This window comes from Balaenoptera musculus, chromosome 7 (genome assembly GCF_009873245.2).
Source record: "Balaenoptera musculus isolate JJ_BM4_2016_0621 chromosome 7, mBalMus1.pri.v3, whole genome shotgun sequence".
Taxonomy (NCBI): Eukaryota; Metazoa; Chordata; class Mammalia; order Artiodactyla; family Balaenopteridae; genus Balaenoptera; species Balaenoptera musculus.
The window spans coordinates 59,533,151-59,547,770 of NC_045791.1; the positions used below are offsets into that span (position 1 = coordinate 59,533,151).

At 38.8% G+C, this 14,620-nt stretch overlaps 1 protein-coding gene across 4 annotated transcripts in view; it reads right to left on the reverse strand.

Moving 5' to 3' along the window:
• The window catches only part of CCDC141 (coiled-coil domain containing 141), a 204,282-nt gene that overhangs the window by 2,358 nt on the left and 187,304 nt on the right, over positions 1 to 14,620 (reverse strand). For 3 of the 4 annotated variants that reach the window (XM_036858605.1, XM_036858606.1, XM_036858603.1), the window contains 2 exons: positions 10,564 to 10,677; positions 1,665 to 2,518 (listed from right to left, as the gene is read on the reverse strand). In XM_036858605.1, coding sequence (XP_036714500.1) covers positions 1,665 to 2,518; positions 10,564 to 10,677 — 968 coding nt within the window. The remainder of the gene's footprint in view (positions 1 to 1,664; positions 2,519 to 10,563; positions 10,678 to 14,620) is intronic. The other variant, XM_036858604.1, reaches the window with a different exon arrangement.

Consider the following 14,620-nt stretch of genomic DNA (forward strand, 5'->3'; position numbering starts at 1 on the left):
AGAATACCAATGCGCCGCTTTAGAGGAAGGTACTTACATAGCACTTCCTGGCGAGATGAGTTCATTTAATTTTTGTGAATTAATTTCATTAGAAGAAAACAATTTCTAATTATAAAAGGCATTTATTCAATTGATTACTGTTAATGACACGTTTCTAAGAGTTTCCTACGAATATGAGCACTTAGCTGCATCATTTTACAAAGCAAATAATTTGTTTATTTTGTATACTCTAGATTCTTGTTTATTTATTTATCCCCATGTTCTTCCACACAAGAAGTGGTGACAAACCTGAACGATTTTCTATTCCCATTGCCTAAGTGATAATTTTGCATTTTTCTGAGTGTCCTAAGAATGATTCCCTGATAGTTTGCCAGTTGTTAACTGAGCAAAATTGTTGTCAATTCGAGGGCAAGATATTTTTTCACAATACTGCAGCAGTTCTTCAACAGTAAATACTAATCAAGTCATTTTTTTGTGTGGACCAAAACAAGAAACACTTCAGACAACATTTTTCTTTGGAGTGAACTAATATTTAATAATGAATTAAATGATGATATTAAATAATAAATTTACTGATATTTAAATTCATAAATACAAAATTCCTGATCTGTAAAAAACATGCAATTGTAAAAACAACAAAATAAGATGAAAAGCATAAATGGCTGCACGGTAAACCCAAGTGCAATTTCTTTTAATAATCTGAGAAACGAACATTTTCTCATAAACTCTTTAGAGAGCTGATCCACACTTCAAGTACCATCAACAGGCACACACAATAACTGAAAGAGTTAATTTAATGTTTACTGAACTAGTATGATAAATAAATGCTATTTTACTTAGTTTATAAGTATAAACTCATGCTTACGTATTTGTAACTTTGTCCTCAAATAAATATACTTAAGGTTGAAAATTTTTCTAAACGTTTAAAAGTAACCCACATATTAAGAAAGTTAGAACTGCTTTTATGATAACAGTGATATAGAACCTGTGTTCTGCCGTTTACTTTTATTAAAACAAATTGGCTAAAAATAGTGATGTGTCTAGAGTAAAACCACATTGTTCACAGCTCAGTTATTACGTCACCTTTCAAAAATGGCTTTATTACCTGTCACTAGAAGCAACTGTGAAAGAAATATTTTTATTCCATCTTTCACACTGAAGAAATGTATAAAAAGAAATCTTAGTGAGATAAACAAATATTACAAAAGTGGCATGTGTGACTCTGTTGGAAGAGGGAAAAGATGGAATGGGTAGATGACAGAAAAGGGAAAAACCCAAATGCTTATGTTTTTTAATTGAATACCAGATGTTAAACCAAGTAAATGTCATGCTTATGTAGGAATAAACAATAGGAAAGAAGTTCAAGCACAACCTTTAGAAATGCGGAATGTTAAACTGAAACCAAAAAATAGTGCAACTAAGTTGCAGTGCTTTTGGAGTTGGTTAAATCATTATTTGATGTGGTTACCTTTTCTTTAAGGGTATCAGCCATGCGGCTACAAAAATGAGAGTTGGGGGTTCGATGTGAGATTGAATCATGCAGCGTTGCAGTGACCTAGAATATTAATCAGCTACGCCTAAACCTTTAAGTTAGTGCACACAGAATGATTTGCTCAGTGATTCAATTTGTTTCTGTTTATGGCTTGTCGTTATAGGCTACCCACCATGTCAGTGTAGGCTCTGGAAATCCTGTTACTTCAACTTCCAAAGTCACTGGAGAACCTTCCATGACAGTTACATTAGACAAGAGCCTGGAGAAATTAGGGGCCTGGCCAGCTAGGCTGACCACGCTGTTCTTTGCTGAGGTACCTTTAATCTCTTCTCTGGGAATCATTTGCCTCTGACAGGCCTGGCTGGAGCCTGGCTGAAACCCGAGGCCAGAGCTTGCATCCTGGGAAGCATGCAGCCTATTTCGGGTTTTAGTGACGTTATTATCAGCATGCGTTTTCTCCGGTGTTTCTAGCAAACCTCCCTGAGCCTGGGGGCGCTGGTGCAAAGCTCGCGCATGCACTTCACTGCACATGCTCTCTGGAGGTTTAACACTGATTCTGTGGAAGTCAGTACTCTCTTCCAGAAATCCTCGGGATGTTAATGGGGGCTCAGCTTGGAACTGGGGGGAAGGCTTCTCAACATGACTTGAAAATGTTTCTCTCTTATCTTTGCAAGCATCAGCAAAAGCAGCAGGTGGCGGAAGGCCAGACTCCGGGGCCTCCCCTGGACCGCTGGCCCCTGTCTGCGTCCCGTGGCCGCTTAGGTGCCGGCGGAGGGACGGGAGGGCACCCGCCTCCAGCTCCATGTCAGACGGAGAGAGGAGGGAATTGGGGCTTCCCGGGAGCGGAGGCAGGGAGACGTCATCGGGCGAGACACACTCATATTCTTCTCCTGAAAGCACATCCACGGGCAGGAGCAGGCCTTGGACAGCACCCTCTTTGCCAGGGACCAGCTGCTTCACTTCCCGTGGAAGCTGACCCTCTCCTGCTTCATTGACCACCAAGTCGTCCGTTGGCTTGGCCTGCTCCTTCAAAACGGAAAAGGCAAAGCTTCCAGTTAGTGGTTGAGTTTTCTTTTTCCAGATCTCAAAGTCAACTTCAGAGAGACAACTTGAGAAGACCTGCAGTGAGTGACAGCTGGGGCCCTGGCTCTGGCCTTACAGAACTTGAAACTGTTTGTCTGCTTAAGCTCAGCACAGCCCTGTCCCATGACTAAGGAATCGGTGTAAACCGACCTCCAGCCTCTGAGTGCGAGGTGACAGACCTTGTGACATAGAAGAGAGAAAGCCCTGGTTCTTATCCCTCATGATGCGGTCTGGACTGGATCCATGTCTTGCCAATCATGATCTGAGGAGTCTTCCTCTGCCAGCAAATTCTGGTTTAGTTTATTTATCTGTCTACACTTCACAGGATTCGTGGTTCCCAAATATCAGATGTTCCCTTTTAGGTGATCCTCAGACCCTCCTAGAATAACCCTCCTTTTTTCTCAGGAAAGTCATTCTTTTTTTTTTTTTAATTATTGTGGTAAAATATACACAACCTAAAATTTACCATTTTAACCACTTTTTAAGTGTACAGTTCAGTGGCATTAAGGACATTCACGGTGTCGTGCAACCAACACCATTGTCCATCTCCAGAATCTTTTCATCTTTCCAAACTGAAACTCTGTGCCCATTAAACACTATCTTCCCCTTCTCCCATCCCCCAGTCCCTTCTACTTTCTGTCTCTATGAATTTGACAACTGTACGTATTTCATATAGAGAAAGCCATTCTTAATGACTGGTTTTATTTTCTAAAAGCCCCTCAGTTTTATTCTTACAATGAAAAATATCTATTGAGCATCTATTATATACTAAGTACCGTGCTAGGCATTGGAGAGATAAATGGTGAGTAAAAGTAAATATAATCCTTCCCTCTTGGAGATGACAGCCTAGCAGGGAGGTAGATATTAAGGGAACAATCCCATGTTGTGGCCTTTCACAGGAGAACACACCAACATACAGTAGAGGAACATTTGCCACTTGTCTTTCTGTCCCATGTGGAGCATAGCTCATGCTAGGAGACTGGGAAAAACAGTGATCCATCTCACACTGTTCTAGTATTTCTCTCCACTCACTGACGTCCATCTCTGGTTTGAGAAGAGGTTCAAATAACCCTTCTGGCATAGACTCAAAAGAATATTGAAGCTGAAAGGGATCTCATTGATCCCAACCTACTTGCTTTATATCCACTTCATTCTTTGCCTTTCCTCAGCATTTTGGGCACATTTTTACCTAATTAACAATTACTGGTTTTTGTCCTGTGGCTACTACTTGCACATGAGAAAGTTATGTCTTGCCTTGATTTTGAGTTCTTCATTTTAGCCCATAGTCCTGTTCTGGACATATACTTTACAAGTGATTTTTGAGAAATAAATGTGTTTTCAGGTTGAAGATTAGAAGCAAACCAAAACAATGTTCCTTCTACTATCCCACAGATATGACTTACCCTCAGAGAAAGCATAATCCCAGCTGAGAGAAAGTGGTTTCCTTCAGCCATTTAGTAGAAGTTTAAACCCTGGGTCTAAAGCCAGAAGTTCTTAAAAGTTTTTCTCATTAAAAAAATTACTAATGGGATAAAATATTTGCAAATGATGTGATCAACAAGGGCTCATACAACTCAACAACAACAAAAATCTCCCAATTGAAAAATGGGCAGAAGACCTTAATAGACATTTCTCCAAAGAAGACATACAGATGGCCAATAGGCACATGAAAAGATGCTCAACATTGCTAATTATTAGAGAAATGAAAATCAAAACTACAATGAGGTATCACCTCACACCAGTCAGAATGGCCATCATTAAAAAGTCTACAAGTAATAAATGCTGGAGAGGGTGTGGAGAAAAAGGGAACCCTCTTACACTGTTGGTAGGAATGTACGTTGGTGTAGCCACTATGGAGAACAGTATGGAGGTTCCTCAGAAAACTAAAAATAGAATTACCATATCATCCAGCAATCCCACTCCTGGGCATATAACCAGACAAAACTCTAATTCAAAAAGGTGCATGCACCCCTATGTTCATTGCAGCACTATTTACAATAGCCAAGACGCAGAAACAACCTAAATGTCCAGCGACAGATGAATGGATAGATAAGATGTGGTACATATATATACAATGGAATACTACTCAGCCATAAAAAAGAACGAAATAATGCTATTTGCAACAACATGAATGGACCTAGAGATTATCATACTAAGTGAAGTAAGTCAGAAGGAGAAAGACAAATATCACATGATATCACTTATATGTGGAATCTAAAATATGGCACAAATGAACTTATCTATGAAACGGAAACAGACTCACAGATATAGAGAACAGACTTATGGTTGCCAAGGGGGAGGGAGCTGGGGGGGAGGGATGGAATGGGAGGTTGGGGTTAGCAGACATAAGCTATTATACATAGAATGGATAAACAACAAGGTCCTACTGTATAGCATAGGAAACTATATTCAATATCCTATGATAAACCAGAATGGAAAAGAATCTAAAAAAAAAGAACGTATATATATGTATAACTGAATCATTTTGCTGTATAGCAGAAATTAATGCAACATTGTAAATCAAATATACGTCAATAAAAAAATTATTAAATAAACACATATTCCGTAGGGAAGGCCCCTCCTTCTTCTGGTTTTCCTACCACAGCTTAGTGCCTCTCCTTCCAGCTCTCCCTGAATGTAGAATGTTTCTTTTCCTTTTCTCAGGGACTTTGATTCTACAACCTCCTGTTCAGTCTAAGGATCTCCTCTATGCCATTCTGATAGCCTCTGTTTGAACACTTTTTCTGAATCGGTGCTTTCTTTGAAAAGAAGTTTATGCTTTATTTGTGTTAAGAATAACTTCCTGTATTTATCACAGATCTGTCTTCCCTCAGTATCCACCAATACATCAGAATTGGCCTCTTGGGATGACATAGAAGATGTCCGACTGCTCTCCTCTTTTAACAGCCCTTTGACTATTTAGAGAATTGGTCCTGCAACCTCCAGGTCTCATTCTGCCTTAATTCCTGGAACTTTCTTCATTCTGGTCACCTTCGGAGGTCCCACTTTAATGAGCTACAAACTCCTTCATGGGAGGGCAGGGACATTTGTTGATCTGAGGCTCATGCAGGGGCAGGCAACTCCTCAATGACTTCTATGGGTAACATAGGCCCCTCTGGAAAAGAATAATGTTTAAAAATGGAAAATTTGCAACAGGCTTAGGAGAAATTTGGATCAAAGTCTGGGCTAGTCTCCCTACTCCTCACTCGCTCCTGGGGAGGAAGTGACTTACCTAATTGTGGGTTTGGAAGAAGAGACTGAGCCTGCCCAGCTATGTCTCTTTGAGCCCCTCTCTTTTGGATGTGCCTTCCCTCAAGTGGGTGCATCCACACTGGCTCTAATGCATGAAAAACCTCTGTAAGGGAAGACTGTGTTGTCTAGCTGTGCACCCAAGTGGCTGGGTAGACAAGTCTGTCTCAATCAGAGATGAAGTTTTGGGAAACCCACTAGAAAAGTCCAAGTCCTGTCCTCCAGTCCAGCTTTTACTGGTGACTGATTCCTGACTCCTGTGTCTCACTTTCAAATGGTGCTAAACTCAAGAAGGTAATCCAAGGATATTACTTTTTTTTCACTCCCTATAATTCCTGAAGTAGAAAAATACTTTCCACCAAAAATACACTACCAGATAACTTCCACTGACAATAAGAGAGAGTTCTCTCAAATCTTTTTCTAGAAACATTTCAACTTATGTTTATTTCCAGGATTTACTTACTTTTCAGGTGGAAAGTAATCAGTGGAATCATCATCTCCTTGATCTATATGATATGCTTTTATGAAAGTGACTTTATTAGTTCTTTGTTTTTATAAGAATCACGCAGGACTATTGATTCACAATGTTTTTAATCAACTAAAATGTCCTATTTCCTCTGTCTATTAATACCACTGATAAAAGTGTTGAACACTGCAGAGTTTAGGACAAAGCCAACTGTCTCCCCAGGGCAAGGCAAACTGTCTTCCAGGTTGACACTGATGAACTATTTAACACGCTTGGGCACAATTATAACCTGACCAAATGCCCATTCAATTCACATTTCTCCACTTACCTTAAGAGACATATCATGAATGTGTTTATCAAATGACTTCCTGAAATCACAATAAATTTTGTCTACGGCACCAACCTAGAGTTTTCTATTAAATAATCATCTCAGAAAGCAAAATAAGGTGAATTTAACACAAGTTTTTCTGAGTAAATCCATGTTGGCTTTTGGCACTTCTGTCTTTATTCTCAAATGCAAATAAGCATTCCGTTTTTAAGTCACTATGGAATTTTACAAAAATCACTTTTAGAACTCATTGAGCTATAGTTTCCTGGATATACTAGTTTTCCTTTATGAAAACGGTTTCCAAACATTCACATATACCAACTATCTTTTACATTTCTCCACCATAAAGCCATTTTTTGCTATTAGCAGAAAAAAAGTGTGTGTGTGTGTGTTTCCAGAAAGGGGTAGATAAATCTGTGTATCTCAGCACAGACAGGGAATATTTGCATCAATCTGATGAGTTCTGGCAAAGTGTCTGGGAAACTGATTTAACTCACCAAAACATAGCTCATTCTCAATTTCTTTCTCTTGTAGCCTTGGCTGCTCTGTCTTTATTGATTCCTTTTTCTTTTCCCACCTTCTAAAAACATGAATGATGTGTAATCTTGTCTTTAAGTTCTCTAATCTTCTCTATATATTTTTCCACTCAAAGATCTCACCCACTTTCATAGCTAATGATCATTAACTTTTAATTAATCCTAAATCTATAGCCTTAGATCGTATCTCTGTCAGGATTTCTGAACTTTCATTTCCACTGATGGACATAATCACTTGACTCTACAATCATTGCCCTGTAGGCAAACAAAATGAGCATCTGGAAGAGAAAATATAATGATACTCTACATCCATTGAACTAAGTGTGCAGCACCAGTTCTCCAAGTCCGTAGGGTGGGGAGCCATGTTTGTGGTAAATTTAAGGGAATTCCACAAGACTTTATCTTCTAAAATATCTCCGCAATAGGTAATCTTATCTTGGGACAAATAAGATTTAATGAAGGTAAGTGGGAAGTGGATAAAGAAAGATATTGAACATAGGGCTTGGTCTATGAAAGGCTTTTTTGGGGAAGGCTCTTGGAAGGGGATTTGGGCAGTCAAGGGGTGACTTGGTACCTTTAAGTACTTGGGGAGGATAAGGTAAGAGAGAAGAGAACAGAAAGGTGGTGAAGAACACTTTTGCCCTTCCCAATATTTTCCAAAGCAAATGTCTCAAGAACATCTTACTCCGCCTACCAGGTGATCAGGATTACTGGAAGAGGGCCCAGGGACTGTTCTCACCCACTTTGATAAGAGCGCTCCACTGAATTGTTTGCTATGAAAGCACTTCCATGCTGCTACTTTATTAATCACTGTGTAATAGATGAATGGAAAGAGGGAAAAAATTTGGCATGGGAATCTACAGTATCATTACAAAACAGCTTATTTATATGCAGCAGTTTCTTGGAGCTCCCTTTTGGTCTTGTGAAAAAAGTTACATGGCTGAAATTCAGGAGAATTGGGCTGCCTGCCCAGTTCTGACACTACTTCCTGTGAATTTTGGAGGGCAAAATATTTAATCTCTTTGGGCCTCAGTTTCCTCAACTGTAAAATGAGATTTGATCAGATAATTGTTAAATCCCTTCTAGCACTAGAATTCTGTAACTCTAAATGCTGGTATCATAAGCCTTACATAGTTCTGTGATTTTAGGCAAGGCTTTTAATACTCTGTGCCTCTGTTTAGCCTTAGGGGTTTTTAGATATTCCTGTGGATTCAGCTTCGGTGCTCACCTTAGGGAATAAAACACCATCACTAATCTGTTAGCAGTGCAATGGGCACTGCATTTACTGAATTGCCTAATTCTACCAACTGTATTTTTTGGGTCATAAAAATGAGAAGCACTTTACTATCTCCAGGAGAAAATCCTGTGATGAACATATTCTTGTAATAGTTTGGTGGAATTGTTCTTTCTGACTCAAATAATTTTCTGAGGAAGAACAATACCATTTAAGGGTATTAAAATTGAATGCAGTGATTCCCACATAAGCTTTTCACTTGGTGCTTCTTGCTATCTGCCCACATGGTGTTTCATGAACTTGTTACAGCTGACCTATAATATAAATGATAGAGACAATAAGAGGGTAAATGTGGTTGAGCTGTTTAAAAGTGAAGATTACTGCTGCCCTTTCATTTTGCCAATTGCACTAGAACATATACATGAAATGAGGTCAATGAGAGATCTTAGTGTAATTATGGATTTTCACTTTTATCCTAAATATCTGATGATCTATCATGTCTTTTAATTTACATTAAAGTAAAAGTGATTTCTCAATGAAAGAAAATCTTGCTTTTTTATTTAAAGGAATCTGTTTCTTTAATTTTTTTCTAAGAAAAATAAATAAAAACAAGAAAGCCATTTTACTAAGTACAAATGAGTGTGTTTGCTTTGGCAGCAATAACTTTTGTTTTTAATCTTACTAAATGTGTGTGGTTGACAATGTAGAAAAGTGTGCAGAATTTAAAAAATAAATAATATGTTGTTGGATTTAGTAGCTCTTATAACTTAGTTAAGAAAATGTGATACATTTAATGTTATTCTTTATTATTTCGACTAGTTAGTCTCAGTCAAGGTTGATTTTGCTCCCCAGGGGCCATTTGATAGTTTCTATAGACATTTTTGTTTGTCACAACTGGGTGGAGAGCGGGTACTGCCGGCATCTAGTCCAGAGGCCAGGAGTGCTGCTAAACATCCTACAATGCACAGGACAGCACCCACAACAAAGGATTCTTTGGGCCAAAATGTCAGTAGTACTGAGGTTGAGTAATCCTGGTTTAGACAATCAGAGTAACCAAAGATCATTTGATACAAGACTAAAGTCCAACAAGATGATCAAGGTGTGGCAGCTTTCCTTTGCCTCAGAGAGGAATCAGGGTTTAAATGCTACAAGGCCATCCCACGAAAAAAGTCAGCTTGCTTAATTAATGGTACTTGCTGACTGGTGGTTGTATAATTACACTAGACCTTGACACAGATTTAACCTGCAGAAAAGGACCTATGAAGAAGCTCTTAAGTACTCTATTTAGTTTAAGAAAAGGTAAGTCTTTCTCCATGAGATGACTGCAACAAGTGGGGAGAATTTTTTTAAACTCTCATGTCACAAAAAGTATATTTTATTTTATTTGGGAGCAGTTGAGAATAATGTCGACTCTGCTTGCTCCTTCAGTTCCTTGGGCTCCCACAAACATTGGGAGCAAACTTGGCAAAGCATAAAGTCAAAAGCTAATTATAGTCCAACAGCTATGAATAGATAGTGAGCAACTTATACCGAAAATCCATCATGATGTGATTTAAATAATGCTTTTGAAATGTATATGCATTTTGTGAATATTTGCAGTTCTTGCTACATGGTTAATTTATCTGTAATGCATAGGCTTTAAAATAATTTAACATTTCTCTAAATACTTTAGTATTTATATTTCAGTTGCATTCTATGTTTTAGTACATATGAAATATCATCTTAGAGGTAGATTCTATGGGAACAAGATACAATCTATCAATAATTTCATGTATTAAGGTTTTCCGGGGGTAGTGTAAAACAACAAAGTCATAACTTGGTGGTATGATAAAGAGGGAGAAGTAAAACTTGAAGTTGGGATTGAAAGGCAGCTAAAGATGGGAGAAACAAAAATAGTTTGGGGAGATGGTATGGTGTTTGAATGGCTGTCCCAATGCCACTGTGAAATGCTATGGTTCCAGTATTCAGTGGGAGGGACTCAGAGGGAAAGAGCACAGGTGAGAGACAAAGGACTAAGTAAGGGGTAGAAAAGAAGGGACGAGGACACTCACATTTCATTTACACTGGAAGATTCAGATAGATAATAAGGCTTCAATTCATTTTTTTTTCAATGCACAATGACTCTAACCTCAAAACAAAAGTAATGAATATCTGAGGGTACATAGTTTTCTTTACCTTATTCCTTCCTTTATTGAATATTGTCTGCTCATTTCTCGCTGGTTCTTTTAGTAGGTCAATGCAATCATCGTAGAAGCCTTCCAAGTTCAGGTTCATCTTTAAAACGTTTCCCTGATGTACAAAGTGAAGGTTAGTGAGAGCCTGGGCCAGGAAAGTTGGGGGAACAGTGCCACACAATAACCACTTGGAAGAAAACATAGGCCACTCGCAATCTTTCCATGTTGTGATTTATAAAATTATCTCTTCAAGCTCACAGTTCCCTTCCTCACTCCTTTGATAAAGTTCATTGCCAGTAAAAATTGGTTGTTCAAAGGCCCAGCCAGAAAAAAGTCATTGTTATAATAGGATGCACCTACAGGAGCATTCTCTAGAGAGAAAAATCATTGTGGGTGGCAGTTTAAACCATTGGAAAAATCTAGGGGAGCAGCCATGAGGCGGAAATGACTGAAGATTCTGATGGAGAACAAAGTAGGAAATTCAGAGTATTTAGACAAGCAAAATGTTTGGGAGACTCATGAAAAGAGGAAGGTAATATTACTGAGTATGGTAAAGAAAAAAAACAATTGAGAAAAAAGGATGCTTTGTGGGTGGCGATATTTTGCACCTGCAGTTCATGGGGCTCCGCTTTAGTCATGGAAGTAGAGGGTGTTTGCTAACTGCTGAGGAGCCAGTGTAAGAGCTTCGAAGACTTTGTGAAGGTGAAAGGAGCCACAGGTACACCAAGTGACAGGACACCAGTTTAGGATGAGGTTATAGGGCAACAGAAGATACTCTATACCACCTGGAATATAGGCATTAGATGGGCCTTAAAGAAACAGGCAGGCTTCTCAAAGTGTACATGTTACACCAACTTGGAAGATTTGGGGAAACATTTACTGGGGAGATTCAGCTTTCACTCCCAACTCTAAAACTTAAACTGGTTTGTATTACTGGATAAATTACTCTGTTTTAGTACACACTTGATACCTAATTCCAAAGTGGAACGTAAATTGGTACAACCACTATGGAGAACAGTATAGAGGTTCCTTAAAAAACTAAAATTAGAACTACCATATGATCTAGCAATCCCACTCCTGGGCATATATCCAGAGAAAACTATAATTCAAAAAGATACATGTACCCCAAATGTTCATTGCAGCACTATTTACAATAGCCAAGACATGGAAGCAACCTAAATGTCTATCGATGAATGAATGGATAAAGAAGATGTGGTACATATATACAATGGAATATTACTTAGCCACAAAAAAGAATGAAATAACGCCATTTGCAACACTAAGAGAAGTAAGCCAGACAGAGAAAGACAAATATCATATGATATTACTTATATGTGGAATCTTAAAATGAACTTACTTATAAAATAGAAAGAGGCTCACAAGCATGGAAAACAAACTTATGGTTACCAAAGGGGAAAGGAGGGTGGGGGGAGGGATAAATTCGGAAGTTGGGATTAACATATACACACTACTATATATAAAATAGATAACTGGGGCTTCCCTGGTGGCGCAGTGGTTGAGAGTCTGCCTGCCAATGCAGGGGACACGGGTTCGACCCCTGGTCTGGGAAGATCCCACATGCCGCGGAGCAACTGGGCCCGTGAGCCACAACTACTGAGCCTGAGCGTCTGGAGCCTCTGCTCCGCAACAAGAGAGGCCGCGATAGTGAGAGGCCCGCGCACTGCGATGAAGAGTGGCCCCCACTCGCCGCAACTGGAAAAAGCCCTCACACAGAAACGAAGACCCAACTCAGCCAAAAATAAAAAATAATAATAATAAATAAATAATAAATAAAAATTTAAAATAGATAACCAAGAAGGACCTGCTGTATAGCACAGGGAACTACACTCAATATTTTGTAACAACATATAAGGGAAAAGAATCTGAAAAGGAATACACACACACACACATTCAGTTATATATATATAACTGAATCACTGTGTTGTACACCTGAAACTAACATGATATTGTAAATCAACTAAACTTAAATAAAAAAATAAAAATAAAATAAAATAAACCAAATTGGCAGTTGTGGAAGGGGTACTAGATTTTGAATTATAACTAAGTTCATATTGCAGACCCACCACTACTGAGTGTGGGTCCCCAAGCAAAGCACTTTTACCCTTTCTGAACTTCACTCTAAAACAAAGAAAACAACATCTACCTTATTACCATCACAAGGTTATTTGGAAACCACTGAGGTAATATTTATGAAAATCCTTTGTAAATCTCAAAATGCTATACAAACAGAAAGGATTATTATCACTGTCTCAGCCTTGACAGGGATTTCTGGGTCTGCTTTTTAATAACCTCCTGCAAAAGAGAGCCACAGAATCAACCTTAAGAACATAAAAACCAGACATTTATGCTCTCATAGAAACATCTGTAAAGTGTTAGCAAGCATTATTTGACAGGCTTTTGTTTAGGCCGTAACTTGTAAGGGCAATGTTTTTTTTGTTTTGTTTTGTTTTTTAATTAAAAAAAATTTTTTTTAACATCTTTATTGGAGTATAATTGCTTTACAATGGTGTGTTAGTTTCTGCTTTATAACAAAGTGAATCAGCTATACATATACATATATCCCCATATCTCTGATACCCATTCCTCTTGCCAAAGAGGCCATTCCTCATTTTTATGTCCACCCAAGCCAAACTTTTTTGAGCTATTGAATGATTTTTTTTTTCTGTACCAATCCTTTGAGCATTTACTACAAATGCCAAAACCCTTTCTGGAGAACCTGTTTTAGGCAAAGCATAGTGTTAAATGTTGTGTGGGATGCTAAACTAAACAGGGTTTCCTCAGGTATAATCAAGGAGGGAGGGTGGGATGATCATGGTAGTTATATGTGATGATTATGGTAGGAAGGAACACAGGGGCTATAGCAAAGCGGTCCCCAAGCTTTTTGGTACCAGGGACCGGTTTCGTGGAAGACAATTTTTCCACGGACTGGGGGGTGGGGCATGGTTTTGGGATGATTCAAGCGCATTACATTTATTGTGCACTTTATTTCTATTTATTATTACATTGTAATATTTAATGAAATAATTATATGACTCACCATAATGCAGAATCAGTGGGAGCCCTGAGCTTGTTTTCACTTGCCACTCACCGATAGGGTTTTGATATGAGTCTGCAAACAATTGATTTCTTATGGTCTCTGTGCAGTCAGACCTCTCTGCTAACGATAATCTGTATTTGCAGCCGCTCCCCAGCGCTAGCTTCACTGCCTCAGCTCCACCTCAGATCATCAGGCATTAGACTCTCATAAGACGCACACAACCTAGATCCCTCGCATGCACAGTTCACAGTAGGATTTGCGCTCTTATGAGAATCTCATGCCACTGATCTGACAGGAGGCGGAGCTCAGGCGGTAATGCGAGCGATGGGAAGGGAAGTGGCTGTAACTACAGATGAAGCTTCGCTCGCTCGCCTGCACTCGCTCCTGCTGTGCGGCCCGGTTCCCCTGCTATAGCAGATCAGAGAGGAAGTGACACAACTAAGGAAGGAATTGTGGAGGAGGCAGTATTTGGGTCTGGCTTTGAGAGATGAACAATTTAGGTCAGAGAGATAGAAGGCCATGCACATGAGGTACAGTGGCCCGCCCTTACCCATGGAGAGTATGTTCCAAGACCCCCAGTGGATGCCCAAAACCATAGATAGTACCAAACGTTATATATATGTACTATGTTTTTTTCCTATACATACATACTTATGATAAAGTTTAATCTATAATTTAGGTTGAGTAAGAGATTAATTAAAATAACTAATAATAAAATAGGATAAGTATAGCAATATACTGTAATAAAAGTTACATGAATATGGTCTCTCACAATTTAAAACTTATGAATTGTTTATTTTTGGAATTTTTCATCTAATATTTTCAGACTGAGGTTGTCTTCAGGTAATTGAAACTGAGGAAAGCAAAACTGTAGATAAGCGGGAACGACTGGAAAAGTTTAGAAGCAGGAGACCTAGGAATGTGGGGTAGGAGACCAGTGAGATAGGAACCTACAATGGATGTAGAAGCACAGTGGTTTGGAAAGACAATCCGCCCCAGA